This window comes from Hypomesus transpacificus, chromosome 23 (assembly GCF_021917145.1).
Source record: "Hypomesus transpacificus isolate Combined female chromosome 23, fHypTra1, whole genome shotgun sequence".
In the NCBI taxonomy this organism is placed as follows: Eukaryota; Metazoa; Chordata; class Actinopteri; order Osmeriformes; family Osmeridae; genus Hypomesus; species Hypomesus transpacificus.
This window is the reverse complement of record NC_061082.1, coordinates 2,219,230-2,240,688: the sequence shown is the minus strand read 5'-3', so window position 1 is coordinate 2,240,688 and position 21,459 is coordinate 2,219,230. Positions and strand designations below refer to the sequence as shown.

The window sequence follows — 21,459 nt, the reverse complement described above, 5'->3', positions numbered from 1 at the left end:
GTTAGGGTCATCACCACCTGTTAACCACCACCGGGGTTAGGGTCATCAACACCTGTTAACCACCACCGGGGTTAGGGTCATCAACACCTATTAACCACCACCAGGGTTAGGGTCATCAACACCTGTAAACCACCACCAGGGTTAGGGTCATCACCACCTGGGTGCAGGTGTGGGGGTCAGAAAAACCTATGTCAAAGGAAGGAGGGTGGTATGCTTTTATTATCACTACAATGGTAAAATAAGTATTTTTAAGTAAGTATTCAGAAGAGACTGGTTAGATACAATGTATTCAGAGAGACAGGTGTGCTAAGTATTCATAATTACAATCCATGGTACATGGTAGAGAAAGAAGGAGCGTATAAGGTAAGGGCCATATATAATGGCTGAGCGGTGAGGGAGTCGGGCTAATAATCAGAAGGTTGCCGGATTGATTCCCCGCCGTGCCAAATGACATTGTGTCCTTGGGCAAGGCACTTCACCCTACTTGCCTCGGGGGGAATGTCCCTGTACTTACTGTAAGTCGCTTTGGATAAGAGCGTCTGCTAAATGAATAAATGTAAATGTAATATAATAAAAGGAATATATAAATATAATATATAAAGTTAATACGTTTTTTAAGTATTTTGGGGGAGGTTAGGGTTAGCTACCTCGTTAGGGAGAACGTCTGAAGCGCCACTCATGTTCAAAACTAGACAGACAAGATTATGTTTTCGTTAACACACAATAAAACCTTGGCTGTGGTGAGCTTGGAAGGTTACAATTATGGAGTTTTGATCTGAAGTGAAAAGTAGATTTTCTTTTCCCGAACCAATGACACAGCCACACAAATCACCATAATATTAAACAAACAACAAATATTTGCCTGCACTCCAAGTATGTGTGATCAGCACTAGCTATGACTAACATACTCTCACATAGCAGCAGCTTTCTCTCTTGTTACCGTGGAGAGGTTGTAACCATGAGCATGACTAAAGCCCCATAGCAACAGAGTCCTATGTTCTGGGTGGGAGGGATCCCTCACTAAAGTTTTACTCTTGTGGAAGTTCCTGTAGAAATCTGGTTGCTTTTGGGATCAGCAGTTTTGTCTGTCATCACAATGTCTAGTAGAGTCAGCCAGTCCTCACGAAGTGTCTCAGGGCAGTGCCTGATGCTGTTCTTGGAGATGTCGATGCTCTGAAGATCGTGCCGTTTCATGATGACATGATGACAGTACAGATGATTCTGTGTACTGAAAACTAGAGAGCACCTGAAAGGAAGTCCAGATGCAGTATTTTCTAGTTTTGCTGTTCTGACCAGCCTGACCTCCGAAGCCAGCAGGAGTGAGTCAGGCTGGAACATAGCAGTGTGACCTGACTGGACACAGAGCTCACTACTGTATTGAGATCACTGGCTAAAACCAATGAGAACCCATGGGAGTGAACTGATTTTAGGATTTTTCACCTCTTTTGTAATAGTTTTCTTTTGTTCATATAATTGGAGTACTGTACCTTGAGATGGCCTAATCAGTATCTTGTTTTTGCCGGTGCCCTTTGAAGATATGAGGCATCGGCAGTTGTAAGCAACCATTGTTACCAATGTTGTAATGCCCTTCTGTGTGGATGTGTCTGTGTTGCTGTATACTGTAAGAAGCCTTGTAGTGCCAGAAGAAAGATTCTGTTGTAGCTCCCTCCCTCCGCCATCAACACAATCCCAGTATTGTGTCATTTACCCCCCTACGCTCACTCCACAAAATCTAGAAGCTCCCGGAATCTGCATCACACACTCTCAAATGTTCCTCTAATGGCTCCAGTTATCCAGACATGGGCCTGGGGGCTGGTGCATTAAGAAGTAACCAAGAGATGATGGAGGAGACCAACCATCACGCTCCCCCTTGCCAGGAACCAGGGAGAACCAGGGAGACCCAGGGAGGACCAGGGAGAACCAGGGAGGACCAGGGAGAACCAGAGGCAGCCATGTCTTTGGGTCACTGCCAGTTACTTGACTCACATCTGGACACCTTGGGCACTGTATGGGTGGGCAGAGAGAGACGTATTTATAATCTTCTGTCCTTCCGTTTTGAATGGTGTCAGCGTCACACTGTGGAGTGTGTGTATGTGTGTGTGAGTGTGTGTGTGTGAGTGTGGGGGTGAGTGTGTGTGTGAGTGTGGGGGTGAGTGTGGGGGTGGGGGCAGCCAGTCCCCAGCAGAGAGCCCGGAGCATGTCATTAGCCCGGAGCATGTCATTAGCCTGGAGCATGTCATTAGCCTGGAGCGTGTCATTAGCTAACTCACTGATCTTCTCACAGCCAGATAGTAGGTGTGACAGCATTAACGTTTGGGTGAGAGAGTATACACAAGACAGAATTAGTCTGGTTGGGTGAAAGATTGTTAAATGGTATTATATAGGTCATTAAACGCTTGACAGAGGGATGGTCAGTGCCATTATAATGTATAGAGCAAAGACAGATGCTGCAGGCAAGCAAAGCAGAGACACAGAATGTCGTTTTGCGTGTGTTTATTCATAGCAAGCTCTCCAATCCAAAGTCATTATGTGTTCGCTTCCTGAAACTAAAAGATAGGTTCCCTTGTCTAGTTTAGAAACCACGTAATCAATGACGATTATAGTGCTTAATAGATCTAGAATATTCACTGGTGGTGTGATTCAGTCTTTTTAATGATTACATTCTGTTAGTCTCGTTAGATGTTGTGTGTAGATTATAGATTAATTAAGTTACCCAGCTTATGCAGGTCAAAATACAGGCAGGAGTGTCAATATAAACATAATCAATTCTCTTCAAAACATTGGACATTTCTGATATGCTTCTTGACAACCGGAAGTTGTGTGTTTTAAAAGGCTAATGCTAGCTGGAGGTCAACATGGGCTATCATAGGGTTACTACCCCAACCCTATCATAGGCCTTTGGCAACACGGAGGCGAGGCAGCAACAGCAGGCAGCTTGTGGTTCCTCCTCCATCAGCAGGAGGGAGAGACACATCCACACAGCAGGCTATCCAGCCAGACTCCTGATTCAGAGCATGTAAAGACAACTGGTCTAGGACCAGATTTAATCAATATCACACTGTGCCTTTTTCCTCTCCCCAAATCAATAGTGAGGAGGAACAAGAGGCATGATGACAGTCCCATGTCCTTTTGTTCTGCCTCTAATGCAGTCAACATAACAAGCTCTCAGATTTAGATGTGAAAGATGATTCATTTTTCAATGGTGTGAATGTGACCTTTATTGTGTAATATGCGCCTCTACATAGACTGTCCAATCAGGTGCCCTCTAAGGAGCTGGTCTGGAGTGATCGGTAATCAGTAACATGGAACTTCTTGATGACGACTGGTTTCTGGTTGGCTGTGAGGCTGGATGCTTAACCCTTCTCATTGCAGGATAATATGGTTTTATTTTACTGCAGATAATTCCTTGATACTTTTATAATTTTAACGTAATTGAGGGTCTTTTAATTCTAATAATGTTAATTCGAGTGACCAGACTGTTTTGTCTGAGCCTCTTCAAACAGTTTCAACATTTGCAGCTCATGTTTGTCGCAATTTAAAAATACTGCGCTGCTAAGTCAATCTTTGTCAACCAAATGCCAAAGGCATTTTATACGGATGAAGCTCAAATGTGCTATCACAGATCCACTCCCTGAACAGACCTCCACTGATAACAGCATGACACAGAGACAAACAGCAGGAAACTGGAAAATAAGCTGACACACAAATACCCATACCAGTCCTGACCTTGTTAGACTGGGTTGTGTATGTGTTCTAGTGTTAAAAACCTACATGCTGAACGAGCTAGTATCACTTACGATTGGTTTATACTACAGGAATATTAACTTACAATTCAAGTTAATCGACATAAACATTTAGATATGACATATCACCCCTTCTGCTCTCAGAAACCCCCACCAGAGGTCCTGTCCTGGAGGGAGCTGGCCCAGGTCCCTGCGAGCAGCTGGGCGGAGCTGCTGGGCGGAGCTGCTGGGCGGAGCTGCTGGGCGGAGCTGCTGGGCGGAGCTCCCACAAAGACATGAAGGTGTCTGAGACAAATGAATCATGTTGGAATCTGTAAATAAACCCTGAGGCTTGATTTTGCCATGGCTCCAGCAAGTCATTTAGATCAGACGAGAATCCATAAAAATGACAGATGAAGAAATGATCTGTTGTGAGGCCCTCACCTGTATTAAAGCTATATGTGGCCCATCCATTTGTCTTTATCTCCTCAACCCTAAACAGTGATAAATGCCTGTAGTAGCAAGACAGAGACCATGTAGAAATTAGATGGTTATATAATAATATTCTACTGCATATGTACACAAACATAAGTAGGCCTACTTCAATGCTAGAAATAGTAGTTGAGAATAGCATAGCCAAACAAAAGGATGTTCTAATGTATTGATTAACTGAGAATGATGGCATACTGTTCTGACATTCTGCCAACCATCAATATGAAAACAGTGACAGTTAAAAAAAAAATCTGATATCAAATATCGAGGCTCACACAAGGAAATTGTGCAATGGTTTTGATTTCCTTTGTGGGAGGATTTCTAGAAATATGTCAATACACTTTCTCTCCTCCCTGTGGCCTTTTGAATTGCCTTCTTCACATGGGCCTGTACTGTAATAAATTTAGCTTGACGTCTCATGTTGCAACGCTTTCCACAACAACACAGGATAAGAACCTCAGCTATACTGTACCAAACCATTTGACATCAAATGCTGTCAAACTTTTTTGAACTATTTGAATATTTCAATATATATATGTTTTTATATTGATGGTTTCTACAGTCAATTAAAAAACCGTAAATAAGTAAGGAAACTTTCTTGATATGCAAATGTTTTGGAGTTGGTATTTGGGTTTAATCTTCTGAAAACACATCTGTCTCAAACTAGGCACCTCACATGTGTCCTCAAAAGACTTGTTTCCAGCTGTCAGATACTGTTGCAGCAAAGTAGTGTAGTAGTGTAGTGTCAGGGTGTCAGGTGGCTGAGCGGTTAGGGAATCGGGTTAGTAATCAGAATGTTGCCGGTTTGATTCCAGGCCGTGCCCAATGACATTGTGTCATTGGTCAAGACACTTCACCCTACTTGCCTTGGGGGAATGTCCCTGTACTTAATTTAATTTGCTCTAAGTGTCTGCTAAATGACTGAATGTAAAATGTAGATTGAAGCAGATCAGAGGACAATAGAATAGTAGAGTATAATAGAATCCTCATAAATGATGCTTTTTTTTTTTCAAATACCTTTTTCAAAACTTAACAACCTTGACTTCACGCAATGGCACAGCCAACCTCAATGACAAACATGACGGAGATGTCTTCAAAGGCTTTCATCCGCTGTGCTGCTAGCTGCACTGGAAACCCTCAAAGGGATGTTGAAGAAGACAGCCAGGGAGAAGAAAAAATCTGTAAGGAGTGTCAAAATCAAACCAGCCGTGAGAATATCTCTTCAGAGTTCCCTATGCTGTTCCTTCACCTCAGCAACCTATTTTATAACTTTTTTCCAAAACCCACCAACAAATCATTCCTGGTTAATTCATGACACAGCATGAAGATGAATAAAAAATCTGGTTGATGTTGATGTATTTTGTTCACAGTTAAGGAAATAAATCTGTCTTACAACATTTAGATTGACATCCATTCCAGCAGGGTAGGATTCTCCTGGGAACAGGGTTTACAGTGTATTGACAATGCCATCTGATTCATTTTCCTTGTAAATATTATTCTACAGTCATATTGAAACATGAATTCATTTGTGTGACATCTGACAGCTGATGTTTGGGTTTATTGTCGAATGAAACCATTTAAATGTCAGTCCTGCAGCTGTAACTAATATCCCTTCAGTTGTGGAATAGCAATCCCAGATGTTATCTTACATCAAACATGGGGCTCTGTCCTGATGGCACAAATAAACCAGAGCGCACACCAGACACTCCCACCTCCAACAGCTCCGTCGGAGGATTCCAGGCATGGACGGATGCAGACATAAAGGAATGAGGATTGACATTGAAACACAAATAAAACCATCAACATTGGAGGGAATATGCTGTGCACAAAATTAGCAACAATACAAGACATCATTCTGATCACTTCCTCTTGTAGACCACCATTACATGAATGAATGATGTCTTTATAAAACTTATGGTTACTAAGGGGTGCACAACATTTTATGTGGATAAATTGGGCAAAGAGGTAGCAGACATGATAATTATGACCTTTTCACCTGACAACCATCAAAGTCCATGCCTTCCTCTGTCCTTTAGAGCAGAGAGTCTACTGTGCCAGAAGACCCTACATCCTGCCTCTCTGCATTCCGCTAGACTGTCGCTGGGGCTCCATGCTCCTTTCAGGAACACACACTGTACTCTGAACACACACTGTACTCTGAACACACACTGAACTCTGAACACACACTATACACTGAACACACACTGAACTCTGAACACACACTGTACTCTGAACACACACTGAACTCTGAACACACACTATACACTGAACACACACTGAACTCTGAACACACACTGTACTCTGAACACACACTGAACTCTGAACACACACTGTACTCTGAACACACACTGTACTCTGAACACACACTGAACTCTGAACACACACTGATCTTCCCTCCTTTTCCCAGTTTCTCTCTTTCATTCTCCCTCTTTTACTCTCTTTCTATCTCTCTCTCTTTCATCGTTTCTGTATTTTTAAACACACAAAAACATCCTTTGCCTCTTTGTCTCCTTTGCCTTATATGATTGTCTATATCTCTCCTCTTTTGTCCTCTTTTGTTGCTAAATGTGTCCAACTTTATGGTAAAGATCTCTTCTTTCCGTGCGCTTAGTCTCAGTTTAACCTATTTGACATTTGACCATTCCCAACTTTCCTAACTTTTGTCTGTCGACTTGTGGCATGTGATGTGTTGGGCAGAATCCCAATGCTGCCAGTTAGTGGGGGTGTCTCCATGGTCTGTCAGCTGAGAACGTTAAAAAAATTAAATCACTACATTATGACTTGATAAAAATGTTGGCCAATGTGCTGTAATTAAACACAATTTGTATTCACCTCGCACATCACATGCACTGTTATAACAGTCACGTTTCAGTGGAAACTGATTCTACATGGAGCTAGCCTCCAAACTCTAGACATCATTCCTACCTCCATACTGGTTGCTGTTTTGTTTCCTTACCTTCCCTGTCGCTGGAATGTGTCATGCATACATATGAATGATTAATATTTAAGACGCCACAATTAATTTGAAACAGGTTCATTGAATTTCACAACAGCGCTTAATTCTTCAGATCACGTCCTAAAGTATACAGAGAAAGCAATTTCCACATATTCTTGTGGGAACCATGGCTGGGAATTCATCTGTAGGTTGCCCCAGGCAACGCAGAGTGAACCCAAATGTCAAAGAGTGAGTGAAATATTTTGTCACAATTTGAGCTTTAAGCAATCACTCAACTTCTGTCAACCTCAGGTGTCAACACTCAGCTATGGAAACATATTTGGATAGATGAATATTCAGTCTTAGTGTGCATGAGTATCATGTCAGTATCATGTCAGTTGTAGAATGTGGTTGTTAATTATGCTGAATCCTGAAACTCTCATGTCAAGCAAAGGTTTGAATTAAAGTTTGAATTAGTTTGAATTAAAACTCAAACCTTAAAAAGGTAACGTGATGGAATTCAATTGAAAACAGTGCTCATTTTAATGCATGTGATAGTCTGACTCTGAATCTGAAGGTTGCCAGTCCGATTCCTGGCCGTGCCAATTGACGTGTCCTTGGGCAAGGCACTTCACCCTTCTTGCCTCAGGGGAATGTCCCTGTACTTACTGTAAGTCGCTCTGGATAAGAGCGTCTGCTAAATGACTAAATGTAAATGTGTTTCCATAACATCTATTTTGAATCAGTGTATATGTGGCACTTTATCTCAAAGCTGACAGAAATGTTATACTGAAACATAATCTTTCTTTGGTATCTTTCTCTGGTATCTTTTAGTGCTTCTACTCAAACCAGCTCAATAAAATGAAAGTCTTGAAAACAAAAGGAAATATTTGAAAGTAGTGAAGGAGGTGAAGCAAAAGCTTTAGAGGTCTGTTGTATGTCTATTTTAATGAATGATGACTTCTGTTGGGTATCAACATCCAAGGCCAATAGTAAAACCTCTCTGACTGCATTGTTCTCTTGCTCCTTGTTGTAGTTTTTGTCCATCCATCTGTGCTCCAAATGTCCTTTACTGCTGTTGTTCTCCTTCTGCTCAGGCTTGTCCCATCACTCCACCAGGGTGCCGTTTCTACCACTCTCCAACACTGCCGAAACCCTGACACCTGCTACCAGTACTCTCTAGTTCTCTCTTCATTCCTCTCAGTTTTTCATCCCCTTCTCTCCCCCCTCTCGCCTTTCATATACCCCTCTTCCTGTTGCTTCCTCTGCCTCTCCTTCCTCTGCCTCTCCGCAGGACATCCACCCCTGTCTGTTGTCTCCTCCATCTCCTGCCTCCTCTCATCTCCTATTATTCGTCTTGAATCATTTGTCTGAATAGTTTACTTGTTTAGAATTTTTGTCAGGATTATCAAAGTCTTTTTAATTTCAAGACAATTTAAAATATAACATTAACAGTGTAAATACCATGGCTGGGAGAAGATGAGGGAGGTAAATGGATGCTCACTGTGGGAAATGTTTTCACCTGCTGTGGAGCAAATGTTTTCCTCCATCTTCATGTGATGGTTCTCTAACACTAAAATACTACGAGAGCATCTCGTTCCTAGGAAGGAAATTGACAGAAAATAGAGTTGTATAAGATGGGATAGAGTTGCATTTTGGTGCTGCCCTGGTTATCTTCTGAGAGTAAAACTTTCTGTGTCTGACCCTGTGGTTCGCCAGGGAAATATATTGTCTGTCAGGGAAGGACCTGACTTCAGACAGATGGAGTAAAAGAGCTGTCAACTCTGGGAATAGAGGTCTGATTACTCTCATATACCCACACCTGGGACTCCTGTAGACATACACCATACAGAGCAGCCACACTCAGCCTCACACACACCTCTGCAGGCTGATACGCGTACACACACTCAGGCCTCACACACACCTCTGCAGGCTGACACGCGTACACACACTCAGGCCTCACACACACCTCTGCAGGCTGACACGCGTACACACACTCGGCCTCACACACACCTCTGCAGGCTGACACGCGCACACACACTCACAAGATAGAACAGACACTTTATTAATTACTAGAAGGAAAAGCGTCTCAATTCTCCACAGTAAAGCAGAACTTTTTAACAATGCCTGCTCTGTACAGAAACCCAGAGCCACACACGCACGCACACACACAAACACATTCACACACACACACATGCACACACACACACACACACACACACACTGAAGCACATGCTGTACAAGGCACACCAGAGAACAGCATTCCAAATAGTGTTTGTTTTCCATCTAATTCTGACAGTGACTGGTGTATTTAACTCACAGGGACAAGCTCCACTTCTCTTCCAGATGGGCACCAGCATAATTATACTTTTCACCAATGATCCAGAAAGCACCAGTTCCCTTCCAACAGATTCCACAGTTTGGTCTACAGATCCAGTCTGCACTGACAGGGATGGATCTGACTCAACGACAACAGCAACATACTACAATCGATTGAGTAATTGGTTGTCAGACAGTTCAAACTGACATACGTATGTAAGAGTTTGAATTGAAATCAATACCCCTTACTGAAAACCAGCAATGAATTTACTAAAAAAAGAAAGTGGACATTTCCAGCTCAAACCATGTCAAAGCATGTTATGGCAACTCACTGAGGTTCAATATCAGAAGATATAAAAAAATGCAATGAGATTAAAGCGTTCTTTACCTCCTACTTTGATCCATATAAAGAGTTCACCACAGATGGGAAGAAAGGCCACAAATACAAACCCTTTGTAACACTAGTTGGACCGCAGCTCTCACAGTGCGGGCACAACACAGTTCAGCGTTCAGACTGCAGCTTCAGAGCAGCAGAGAGCAGGAAGAACCTTCCTGGTGCGGCGCCAGGCAGCAGAGAGGTCTGTAACTGAGGGATTCAGGATTAGATGAACCCTCCTTCCTACACCCGCCAGCTTGGTAATGCACTATCTGTGTGTGAAGATTCTGCAAATGGCTGGGAATGAGTGCCTAGATTAAACACCAAATTGTGAATAAAATAAGACCAACAGACAACATAATGAAGTCTTCAATATATTTATGTATTCATATCTTCTCCAGAATATAGCAAATCATATCAATTAAATCTTAACCTTTTTGTCTACATGCTGCATATTTGTCTAGAGAGCATGCAGGAAACAAGGATGTAATAGTACTACTGAAGTTTCCTTCAATGATGTTTGCATGATGTGTGGATCATGAAAGGAGTCACTGGCCTCCACAGGCCTGACATTCCTTTTTCCATCTGACAAAATCACACATTTAATTGTCAATGTATTATATACACTTTCTTTATTCCTCAAATAACGTAATGAAACTGAACCATAGTCTTTTACACATATACTGATACAAAACACACATTCACCACTTTCACTACCCCCACCACAACCCCACTACACATTTAGTCATTTTTTTAGCATTTAGCATTTAGTCATTTTCTACACACACCTCCCTCTGCACTGTGGACTAACCCCTCCTCCGCCTCCCTCCCTCCCTCTTTCCTTCCCTCTTTCCCTCCCTCTCGCTCTCCCCCTCACCCTCCCTTCTTCTCACCCCACCCTCCCTCCTTCTGTCCCCCTCACCCTTCTTCTCTCCCCATCCTCTCTCCTCTTCTTACCTCTCTCCCTCTCCCTTCTCCTTCTCTCACTCCACCCATCTGAGGTTCATTCTCCCGTGGTGTTTACGCCGCCGGAACCCAATTATGCCTCACCAGCAGATGAGCCACCATTAGCAGGGTACCAGGGTGAATCAGCGAGGGGGAGGCAGTAGCTTTTCTGCCAGCCTGAGTTTCCTGCTCACAAAAACACTGATTAGCATAGCCGCTAATGTGTGCTAATGTAACATGCTGCTGGCTTTCTCTGCTCGCCCCCACGTCCCTCCAGTGATGGAACCGGAGGTCTCTGTGGGTCAGCGCTATCCTCTACCCTCCAGAACCAGGAGAGGGGTGAAGACACAGGACCAGGAGAGGGATGAAGAGCTACAGGACCAGGAGAGGGGTGAAGACCTCCAGACCCAGGAGAGGGGTGAAGACTACCAGGACCAGGAGAGAGGTGAAGACACAGGACCAGGAGAGGGGTGAAGACACAGGACCAGGAGAGGGGTGAAGACTTCTAGGACCAGGAGAGGGGTGAAGGCACAGGACCAGAAGAGGGGTGACGACCTCCAGGACCAGGAGAGGGGTGAAGACTACCAGGACCAGGAGAGGGGTGAAGACACAGGACCAGGAGAGGGGTGACGACCTCCAGGACCAGGAGAGGGGTGAAGACACAGGACCAGGAGAGGGGTGACGACCTCCAGGACCAGGAAAGGGGTGAAGACCTCCAGGACCAGGAGAGGGGTGAAGACACAGGACCAGGAGAGGGGTGAAGACACAGGACCAGGAGAGGGGTGAAGGGTGATGAGGATACTGACTGAGGTGCACTGCTGGTGCTCTGAGGAGCATATATCTGAGGAGTTACGGATCTGAAGTTAAATTGAAAAGCAAAACCATTTGGTCACGTGATCGTTCAGAATGTAGGTATGTAATCTGAAGCAGCAGTGGTTGACACAGTGTTGCATAAGAGGTAACAACTTCCCTCCACATCCATCAGTCATGTCAACAGTGATGACAGGAGGTCACTGATTCCTGCCTAGGGCAGGTCTCAGACAAACTGCAAACAGACACCACACACACACACACCAAACTCAGTCATGCCAAGCTTGTGAGCCAGATCTGTCACCACATGTGGGCCCCACACATGTACCATCTCCTTCTCCTGGCCCGGAGAGCCAGACAAGATCAACAGGAAGTGCCAGGCAGCAGGAGGGGGACAGAGAACAGGTGCAGCCCTGGGTGAGAGTCAGAGACACAGGCCCCACACTCACGTTCCTTAGAAAACCCCAGAGGTCATAATCTAGGTACGCATACAGCAGTCTCATTACAGCCTTCATGGAGAGCAGTGGTGGACTCGCAGGTCGCCCCGCCTGGTGCCCTCACACTACCAAAGTGCCCTCTTGGATGCCCCTGAGGTAGATTAAACACGATAAAGGGTCCTGTATGGTGGCCCAGTGTGCAAGAATACATGATAAAGTCCCTTCGGGTTAGGGTTAGTCATTCGTAAAATGTCCCTAGAAGCTGCGCTTTGAAAGGAATATGTTAATAATGTATAATTGTGTCTATAGCAGGCATTAATCACTGAATGATAAAAGTTAGCAATTCTTCACTTACGATATTATGATGTAGGTTGAATTAAATTGTGTATTTTCCTGATAACAGTCGTAAAGTGTTCCAGGAATCATAATTTCTCCCCATCTCAGATTACATTCACAAGTCAGCATCCAACTGGCCCAGGTGTTTACCAGCATCACATGCATGTCTTCTAGCCCACAGAAACCACCAGTCTTTTCCCTAAAACATAATAAACTTGGATTATTGTTTTATTGTCTCCACCCCTCTAGAAAAAGAACTTCCCCCTCAGTTGGCAGTAGCTGTGCGAGAGAAGATGCACCTAAGAAAATCATTTTTCTTTATTTCTTTGTCCATCTGTACCAGTCATCTTCCCACCACAGGCCTTTCCTGTTCCCCTCTGGGCCCACAGAGAAGCACACTAATCAATACACGCCTCCCCCGGCCTCTGCCGTGTAGATTTCAGACAAGTTTAGGCTAAGGTGATAACAGTGATGGAACAAAGTCACTTGAAAGTAATTCCAACTTTGCCAGAGGCCACAGACTGTCTGACAAGTGAACTGAGAGATTCACAGGAACAGGAGAGGAAATATAGGGTCCAAAATGGTTGAGTGGACTGACAACACATTTTCGATTAAGTTGATTTTGTAAAGGTTCTTGACTTGACCCTGATGTGGGGTGTGTAACATGCTCCATGCGGTCTCCCTAATGTGGGGTGTGTAACATGCTCCATGCGGTCTCCCTGGTGTGGGGTGTGTAACATGCTCCATGCGGTCTCCCTGGTGTGGGGTGTGTAACATGCTCCATGCGGTCTCCCTGGTGTGGGGTGTGTAACATGCTTCATGCGGTCTCCCTGGTGTGTAACATGCTCCATGCGGTCTCCCTGGTGTGGGGTGTGTAACATGCTCCATGCGGTCTCCCTGATGTGGGGTGTGTAACATGCTCCATGCGGTCTCCCTGGTGTGTAACATGCTCCATGCGGTCTCCCTGGTGTGTAACATGCTCCATGCGGTCTCCCTGGTGTGGGGTGTGTAACATGCTCCATGCGGTCTCCCTGGTGTGTAACATGCTCCATGCGGTCTCCCTGGTGTGTAACATGCTCCCACCGCCCTCCTCAACCTCGTCTTCACTAGGATAGAGGAGGAGGAGGTGTGGTTGTTGGACCAAATGTTCTTCAAAATGCAACAAAAACAGTAGAAGAACATACCTATTGTATAAAACTTGATGAATCTAAAATTGCATTTTCTAAAAAGAGGAAACTCCTTCACCATTCGCTGGAGGCATGCAGCGTGGAGGCATGCAGCGTGGAGGCATGCAGCGTGGAGGCATGCAGCTGGAGGCATGCAGCGTGGAGGCATGCAGCGTCGAGGCATGCAGCGTGGAACCATGCAGCTGGAGGCATGCAGCGTGGAGGCATGCAGCGTGGAGGCATGCAGCATGGAGGCATGCAGCTGGAGGCATGCAGCGTGGAGGCATGCAGCTGGAGGCATGCAGCCCGGTTGGTGTGGCCCTTGGTGGTACTTACGGAGGTCAAGCCCAGGCCTGTAAACAAGTCATCATCCTCCTCGTCCCTAGTAAACGGCCCTGGCTATCAATTACTTAGTTCAGGAAAACCACGGAGCCCAGACGTCAGGACGAGGAAGACGTCTTCTGGAGATAGTGTGTGTGTGTGCGAGGGTGTGTATATGTGTGTGTGTGTGTTTCTTCTTTTACTCCCTAAACAAATGACACTCTGAATGTCTCCAGTGGTTGTTTCCGCTCCTAGATCATGTTTTGGTTTGATCTGCCTGATCTCTGCTGTACTCTGGACTAACTTGGACGGAGTCGATTATCCTCCCTGTTTGTCTTCAAGGCACTTTTAGTTAATTTGTTGTCCTAATCATAGACATGTATACATGTCTATGGTCCTAATCACTTCCAGCCATCAACTCCATGGCAGTTTTCCCCCAAATTGGAGCATTACAAATACTGCTCCATGGAGAATAAAAGAATGTCCAACATTAATGTTTCTTTCAGAGGAGCAGATTTTGACAAAGGCAGATTTTCACTCTTTTGTGGATGATTTTCAGCCAACAATGACTCCTTGCCAAGAAGTTTCAGATTTAACTTTCCAAGAGCTGGATATGGGTTAAGAATGTAATCTCTGTGCAATTGGAAAGGAGAGAATGTTGAGTTGGACGATTATATCTCTTATTGTATTTGTTTATTTTGCGTCTATGTATGTGAATGTGTGTGTGCATATGAGGAAGTATGTTTGTGTGTATAGTGAACACTGACAATGCTAGATTCATCTGTATCTGTGTTTAATTATTTCCTTCAGAATAAGTGTGTGTATAATTGTTTATGTACAGCACACACAGGATTGTTTTGTTGAAGGAAGAGATATTTGAGTTTAAATGTTATGGAATTGAAAATGCAATTTGTATGTTCCCGCATGGGAACTCACCTTTTGAATCCTGGACCATGTGTCCAATTATTCTGAACCACTGACAGAAATTCAGAATTCATGCCCCAGTATACCATCTACCAGTGTCAAAACTACACAGCAACAGTGTATTGTGAATTATTGTCCTATCGATCGGTTCTGCAGTCTGAACAAGCCAAAGCAGTCTCTGTTCAGTAGTGGGTCAGTGTGTTTTTCCCCAGTGTGTGTCAGAGAACTGGAGGGATCAGACACTGTCTGCATTCACCCTGGAATCACCTGCTGTTTAGCCCAGGAACTCTAATTAAATTTGGAATCCAATTATGGGAATGGCAATGAAATTTCCAAATGGGGAAACTCGTTATCTGTTCATTGAGGTGTTTAATTACAAGCGGGTGTGTGAGTTGGAGATATGTTGCACCACTGGATTTAGAGGATCGAGGGAAGGGTGTGTCTAGTACCTCACTGTGTGTGTGTGTGTGTTGTTTTCTGAGTTTTGTCTGTGTGCGTGAATAAGAGTGTGTTGTCCATGTTTGTTCTGGGTTTAAAGTGTAGTTTATGATTGTGTATACAGTATGTCTAGTTTATGATTGTGTGTACAGTATGTCTAGTTTATGATTGTGCATACAGTATTTCTAGTTTATATTTGTGTATACAGTATGTCTAGTTTATGATTGTGTATACAGTATGTCTAGTTTATGATTGTGTGTGTGTAGTTTATGATTGTGTGCGTGTGAGATGGAGCTTTGAACTCAGACACAATAAGAGAAGAGATGGTGACTGACAGGGGGTCATATGCCCCACTCTCCAACTCTCTAACATCTACAGGAAAAAAGTGAAAATCAGCAATGCGTTCCAGGACCTGCTGAATACACACGGCTGCTCTCAGAGTGGGACCATGATGGGCCTGTCTTCTGTAATGAAGCTGCTTATCTAGTTGAAGGGACTCCAGAGGTGTGGAGAAGGGATGAAAGATGTGTAGTCAGCAGCTTGATCACCGGGACAGTAATGTTTCTGACGTGATGGCGATCTTCATGATCTATGGAAGCTTTCATCCTGCTTCACCCTGCCTACCTGGGGATGGAAACACTCTTTATAATGTAAAGCAATCAAGTCAAGTATAGGTAATTGGGTCACAATTTAATCACATTGCCAGAGTTTTCATAAACTCCAGGATAACTTCAATTTTGCATGAAGAAGAGAGATTTCCCAGCTAGTGATCAATAAAAAACACCTTAGGCAGAGTAGGGAAAGTTCAGTAACGTAGGAGGATGCAGTCAGTGAGGGTGCAGGAAGAGGTGATGGGACCCCAGTAGGACCCTGTAGATTCATGCTCTACTGACAACAGTGTCTGTTCCTCAAGACTGGACTATTTTATGAAGAGACAGAAATGTTTCAATAAGATATCTCATTGGCAGTTTTCAAACAGAGAAGTGTATGAGGAGGGGAGCCTCCTCACCTGTTCCTTACTGCTGCAGCAGGGCTGGGGCTGTTGGCCCTCAAACAGCTGCAGGAAGCTGCTGATGCTGCTGACCACTATGCTGCAGACACACGCCTGCTTTACACAACTCCCCTATGCAGTATCAAGCCACCAAAATGTGCACACACTCCACTCACAACGGCTACATCACACAAACACACACGCACCCACAAACACACACACACAAATCAAATCAAATCAAATCAAATTTATTTGTATAGCCCTTTTTACACGCAAGCATGTCACAGAGGGCTTCACATGCGCCCATAGAACTGCCCCTCAACCAACCTAAACCCTCAAGGAAGACAAGGAAAAACTCCCAGAAAAACTCCCACCGGGAGAAAAAATGGAAGAAACCTTGGGAGGAGCAATTCAGAGAGGGATCCCCTCCTCCAGAGACGGTTGAACACACACGGTTGAACGGTTGACGGTTGAACACACACAATCACACAATCACACCCACACATAATCCCACACACTTTCCTGTTGGGAGTGTGTATTCCTCTGACACCAGTTGCTTTATACGTCTGAGTACAGTGTCATTATCTGATAGCATCCTTATGAGTTTGATCACAGCATCATTAGACCTGTGGTGGTGTGGTTCCAAGAAATGTAAACCCTCATGTATCACCGTCTGTAGATTGTGTCAAAGCCACACTGGTGATGGTACTGGATGGAGCTGTTCACAGTATTACTGGTGGTGAAACTCAGAAAGATGGTGCGGAGCTGGAACAGTAACTTGAGGTGTCAACACACGCGACAGTCACAAGTACAGTTCATTAGACCCGATCAGACGGCCAGACTGCGGGGTGTCTTCCACCCTCCCAGACGCTGGCAGACCCAGCAGCCCTGGGGACAGAAGTCTGTGAGCAGAGACGTCATTAGCAGGGAACCCATGCAGAGACCAGGAGCACAGAGGCAGTCCTCCCTGGGATGTGACCTTCTCACCAGCCCCTACAGGCCTGCTGCTGCCTCATTACTGCACAGGCACTCCCCCGCTCGGCCAGGGACACAGGCTGTCGTCAGCCCAGCACTGCTACGCACAACAGTTGTCAAGTCCACTACTCCACAGCAGGGTTCTGGTTCTGGTGATGGAGTGTGTTTTTTTTGTTGAAGTCAGTATTGCCTTTCAGTCGATAAAAGTGACTCAGTATTGAATGAACAAAAGCAGCAGGCAGTTTCAATATTCTAAAATGTATTTCTTAATGTGCGTGCAGGCAAGATAATAGCTTGAGTCATGCTGACTGTGCGAACTGTCCAACCTTAAACAGCTCCAGCTTCATCAGTCCAACAGCACGGCCATCATGTAACACAATCACACATCAGCAGAATGTGGCCAGAGCTGGCCTGGCTGCACCAACACGCCCTGTGACCTTTCACCCCTCCTCCATGGTAACACACACCGACAGATGACTCCCTTGGCAGCGCCAGCCTCCAGATTTGTAACAAAATGGATGATTTATTAATACATTATAGTAATTATGAGGTAAAAGAAATCAATCATCAGATATACGATACCAGGGTAAGAGTTGCTCAGGAATGCTCTCTCAGGAGATGGTGTGCATTTCAGCAAGTCAGAAATGTAATTAGCCCTCAGCCCGGGGGGGGGGCAGGCTACTGAGAGGACCTCCTCCCCACGCCTCACGTCACACTCTCACACCAGCCTGGCCCTCCGCCAACCCAAACTCACAAGATGGACAGAACTGATGTTTCTCATTTTGCTGGTGGAAATCATTTAGTATTTACATGAACATCAGGGTCAACTCTCACTAAATGCTGAACACGCTCTGTAGACAGGAGAAGTGGAATGAACTAGAACTAGCTGACAAGTGGGTCTTGGTATTTATTACCTCCTCGACATGATGTCCTCAGTAAGTGACCGTGGGCGTACAGTATTTGCACGTCTAACGCACAAGTGAAATGAAATGAGGTGAAGTGTGTAGCCAATTAACATGGCACACAGCGATCTCCATCCCTAAACATTTAACACGCTGAATCAAGTCAAACGTGACCATTTCCTCTCAACCGTTACAACTTGTCCTTCAAAACATCCTCAGCTGTATGTTGATGACAGTATTTGACACACCATTAACATGTCTGCAAAACTCAACCACCACTCTCTACAGATGACGTTACAACACCTTTTAGCTGGAATGTGTCCTCTGTCTAGTTGTTGACGGGCTGTCAGGGTCGAATAACAACAAACACACTGACCCCCTAAAAACGAACCTGTCTTTAGCACACAGATTAATGCAAAGACAAAACATGCTCCTCCCCCAGCTAACGTGATTCAAATATCATCTCCTCAGTAATCAAATGTATGTACAGTAGCAGGATCCAGCAGGTGTACACAGGAAATATCATGCAGTTTGCATGCATGGATACACATGTCCACACACGTGTCACTTGCAATAGGGGTGGACCAAATGAGCTGGTGTGCAATGATTATCACTCTTTCAGTCACTCAGTCAAACACACCAGCACTGACACGCACGTGTCGTCATTATTTACTTCTGATTAGCCACTACTAGTGCCTTTTATACTGTGTGTCAGTGTGTGTGTGTGTGTGTGTTTCGAGAGAAAGGAGAGAGAGAAAAATATAAAATGAATAGTTTTTCCTGAAAGAGAAATTATGGCCTTGAACAGATAAGTAATGCTCCATAGCAACCTACCCAGGAAACACAATGATATGAGTCATGTGGTTAGAAATTCAAATGTGGATTAAGGTTCATTCATAATGATACAGATGTAGCCTACATGGATTCGGCAATGCCTAGTTTTTGTAACCCAAGAAAATAGAGAACTCTGCCAAATCTTACCCTTCATAGCAAGCACAATAAGGGTTGCCTGTTAATTGAGAACTTAAGCTTTGCTTGCTCTGTCACGAGGTCAAAGAAGTTTGGCACAGTTTAGAGGATGTGTTTGGGTGTGGAAACACTGGCCCGTTTGTGCTGTTCTGTTCAGGGGCTTTCCTGAAACTCCAGGCCTTTAATTTGCTCTGTGAAGAGTTGAGTTAAGAGCCTGCTTGAGTCGTCTAAATAATAAAATACTACATCGCCGACAGTTTATCAATTATGTGGGACCAAATGCTGCTCTCTGAAGACTTTAATGCCTAAAACATATAAACAGTGTTGGGGTTTTAAAATTGCTCAGAAGGCATGAAGCATGACAGGTTTCGTATTATTTCAAAGTAGAGCAATTATCCAAGCTGCAGCTGGACAAATCGATTCCTGCAGGCTTTTCTGAAAGGCTAGTGGCCAATTACACTGCGAGCGCACTCCGCCTATTGCCTCCCCGGTTCCGCTGTGACTATGATGGCCGCTACTCGCAGGAGATGGGCCGTGAATAGGTCGGTTAATACTGACCGATGCACCGGGCCAAGGAGACAAAACGGTCTGACTGTCCAATTCGCATTCCTCTCTGCTCCAATCAGGACTCTATAATTACCCGGACCCCCTCCCTCTCGGTATTTTGCATCCGACGCCACGTGATCATATCCAGGCTGGAGACCAGCTGCTGGTGTTCGCATCTCAGACGAGGAGCGTCTGAAAGCACCGCTCACAACTACAGACGGAGCGCTTGGCATAGGACACCGTGGGATTCTTGGATATTACAACAGCATCAAACGTGTGGGATATACACATTGGTTCAGTTTAGCTTACTTCCCTTCACCCCTTTTCTTTTTCATCTTTCTTTTCTCTCCTCATCGTTGAGCATCCTTACTGCCCGTCCTTCGCTGATTTACCTGGCTAACTTTCCACCAGACCCGACATCATCCCCCACCCTCCATTTCTCCTCAACCTTCCTCAAACCCCTTTTAAATTGCAGCAGCATATTTCCGTTCGGGCGGAAACCGTTTGATAATCTACGGCACTTCATGGGGCACGTTTTCTTGCTCGGAAAATGTCCCTTTTCTGGTCACTAAGCGCTTCGGTGAAATTGCCAACACAAGGACCGGAGTTGTTGGTGCGTGTGTACGTATTCTGCTCACCTCGTGTGTACTGTCGGGGGTCGCCTCTGAACTGAGATGGGTCTCTTGGTGGCGGTGGAGGTACCAACGGAGCCACGACGTCCGTACCAGTGGAGTCGGACAGTGGGAGGTTGGGTCTGGATCGCAGTCGTTGCGTTTCTCGCCACTTTACCTGTGGAGCAACTGCGCGCTTTCCCGTCTTCCCTGAGCGACTGTCAGACGCCCACCGGATGGAACTGCTCGGGTAAGAGCACCGACGAGTCGGTGTGTAGGGTAGTGGCCAGGCTAAGGTATTCTCGTGTTCTTACCGTATTGCAAAATAAAGTTTGCAATAGCCAAATGTTTTAGATGCTGGTAAAGTATACCTGGCATTCTGGGATCATACAAAGTTTATTCGAAAACATTTGCTATCATTTCGATCATTAGACAAATGTGTTGCTGTTGATTGAAAATTAGATAGGCCTATACGGAAAGAAAATACGTTAAATAGATGTCCAGCATATTAGCCTATTGTTAGATTTGTGCAAAAAAAAGGCCTATATTCACTCGAAGAATCTAAAAAAAGAATCCTCACGAACCAAAATAGGTACTGCTCACACCCTCGCAGCCAGTCTTTGTTCTATTGTTTCCATCCGTTCTCTGCCAGTTTCTGCCACATTAATAAGCAGCCATCTGAAGACCATTTGACTATGCAGTCGCATATCGGTGTGCAAGCACCACGTCACCATCATTTGCAATTAAGCTTACATATTGGCTATTTCCCCTAAGTAATTTCACCCCAGTGACCGCCTGAAACCTCATTTCATTTTGTTGTTACATAACCTGGAGTGTTTATGAATGCGCCAACTGAATGTGCAAAGGCAAAGTGCGCAGGCTGTTAACTCAAGTTGCAAGTTGTTTTTCAACTGTAGGTGGAACATATTTCATAATTTTTATTTTCCTGGCGCAATTCCCTCAAACTCTGGAGTTTCATTTAGTGTTGCCCTGTATGGACTTCACCGACGCTTTTATAGTCCGGTACAGTAAACTTGTTTTTCCTTTTCGTTGCCAACCCGATAAAACAAGCGCACCAGGCTGTAAAGCACGTCGCGCTTTGCCCGCCTTTCTCTAAATCATCGGACTGTGCCGCCGTATATTTCACTGTCGCGTGTTATTAAGTTTGAACCCCTTAAACAGCCACCGTCTGGTCTTCCACACGCTGAAGAACTGTAGACTTTGCATTTCTAGGTGTGTGCTCT

The 21,459-nt window shown here is 44.7% G+C and overlaps 1 protein-coding gene and 1 long non-coding RNA gene across 3 annotated transcripts in view; one reads left to right on the top strand and one right to left on the bottom strand.

The window, feature by feature from the left end:
- Positions 1-535: 535 nt before the first annotated feature.
- LOC124485218 lies at positions 536-20,328 on the bottom strand. 2 transcript variants are annotated; one of them, XR_006958041.1, is made up of 5 exons: positions 20,243-20,328; positions 5,232-5,393; positions 4,167-4,234; positions 3,873-4,028; positions 536-2,004 (listed from the first exon to the last, which is right to left on the bottom strand). It is a non-coding gene; the product is annotated as an uncharacterized LOC124485218 (long non-coding RNA). The 2 variants fall into 2 exon arrangements; XR_006958042.1 differs by having other exon boundaries at positions 3,898-4,028.
- Positions 19,554-21,459, top strand: part of tmeff2a (transmembrane protein with EGF-like and two follistatin-like domains 2a) — a 44,869-nt gene continuing 42,963 nt past the window's right edge. The window contains exon 1 of the mRNA XM_047046666.1: positions 19,554-20,465. Within this exon, the coding sequence (XP_046902622.1) occupies positions 20,279-20,465 (187 nt within the window). The 5' untranslated portion in view covers positions 19,554-20,278. The remainder of the gene's footprint in view (positions 20,466-21,459) is intronic.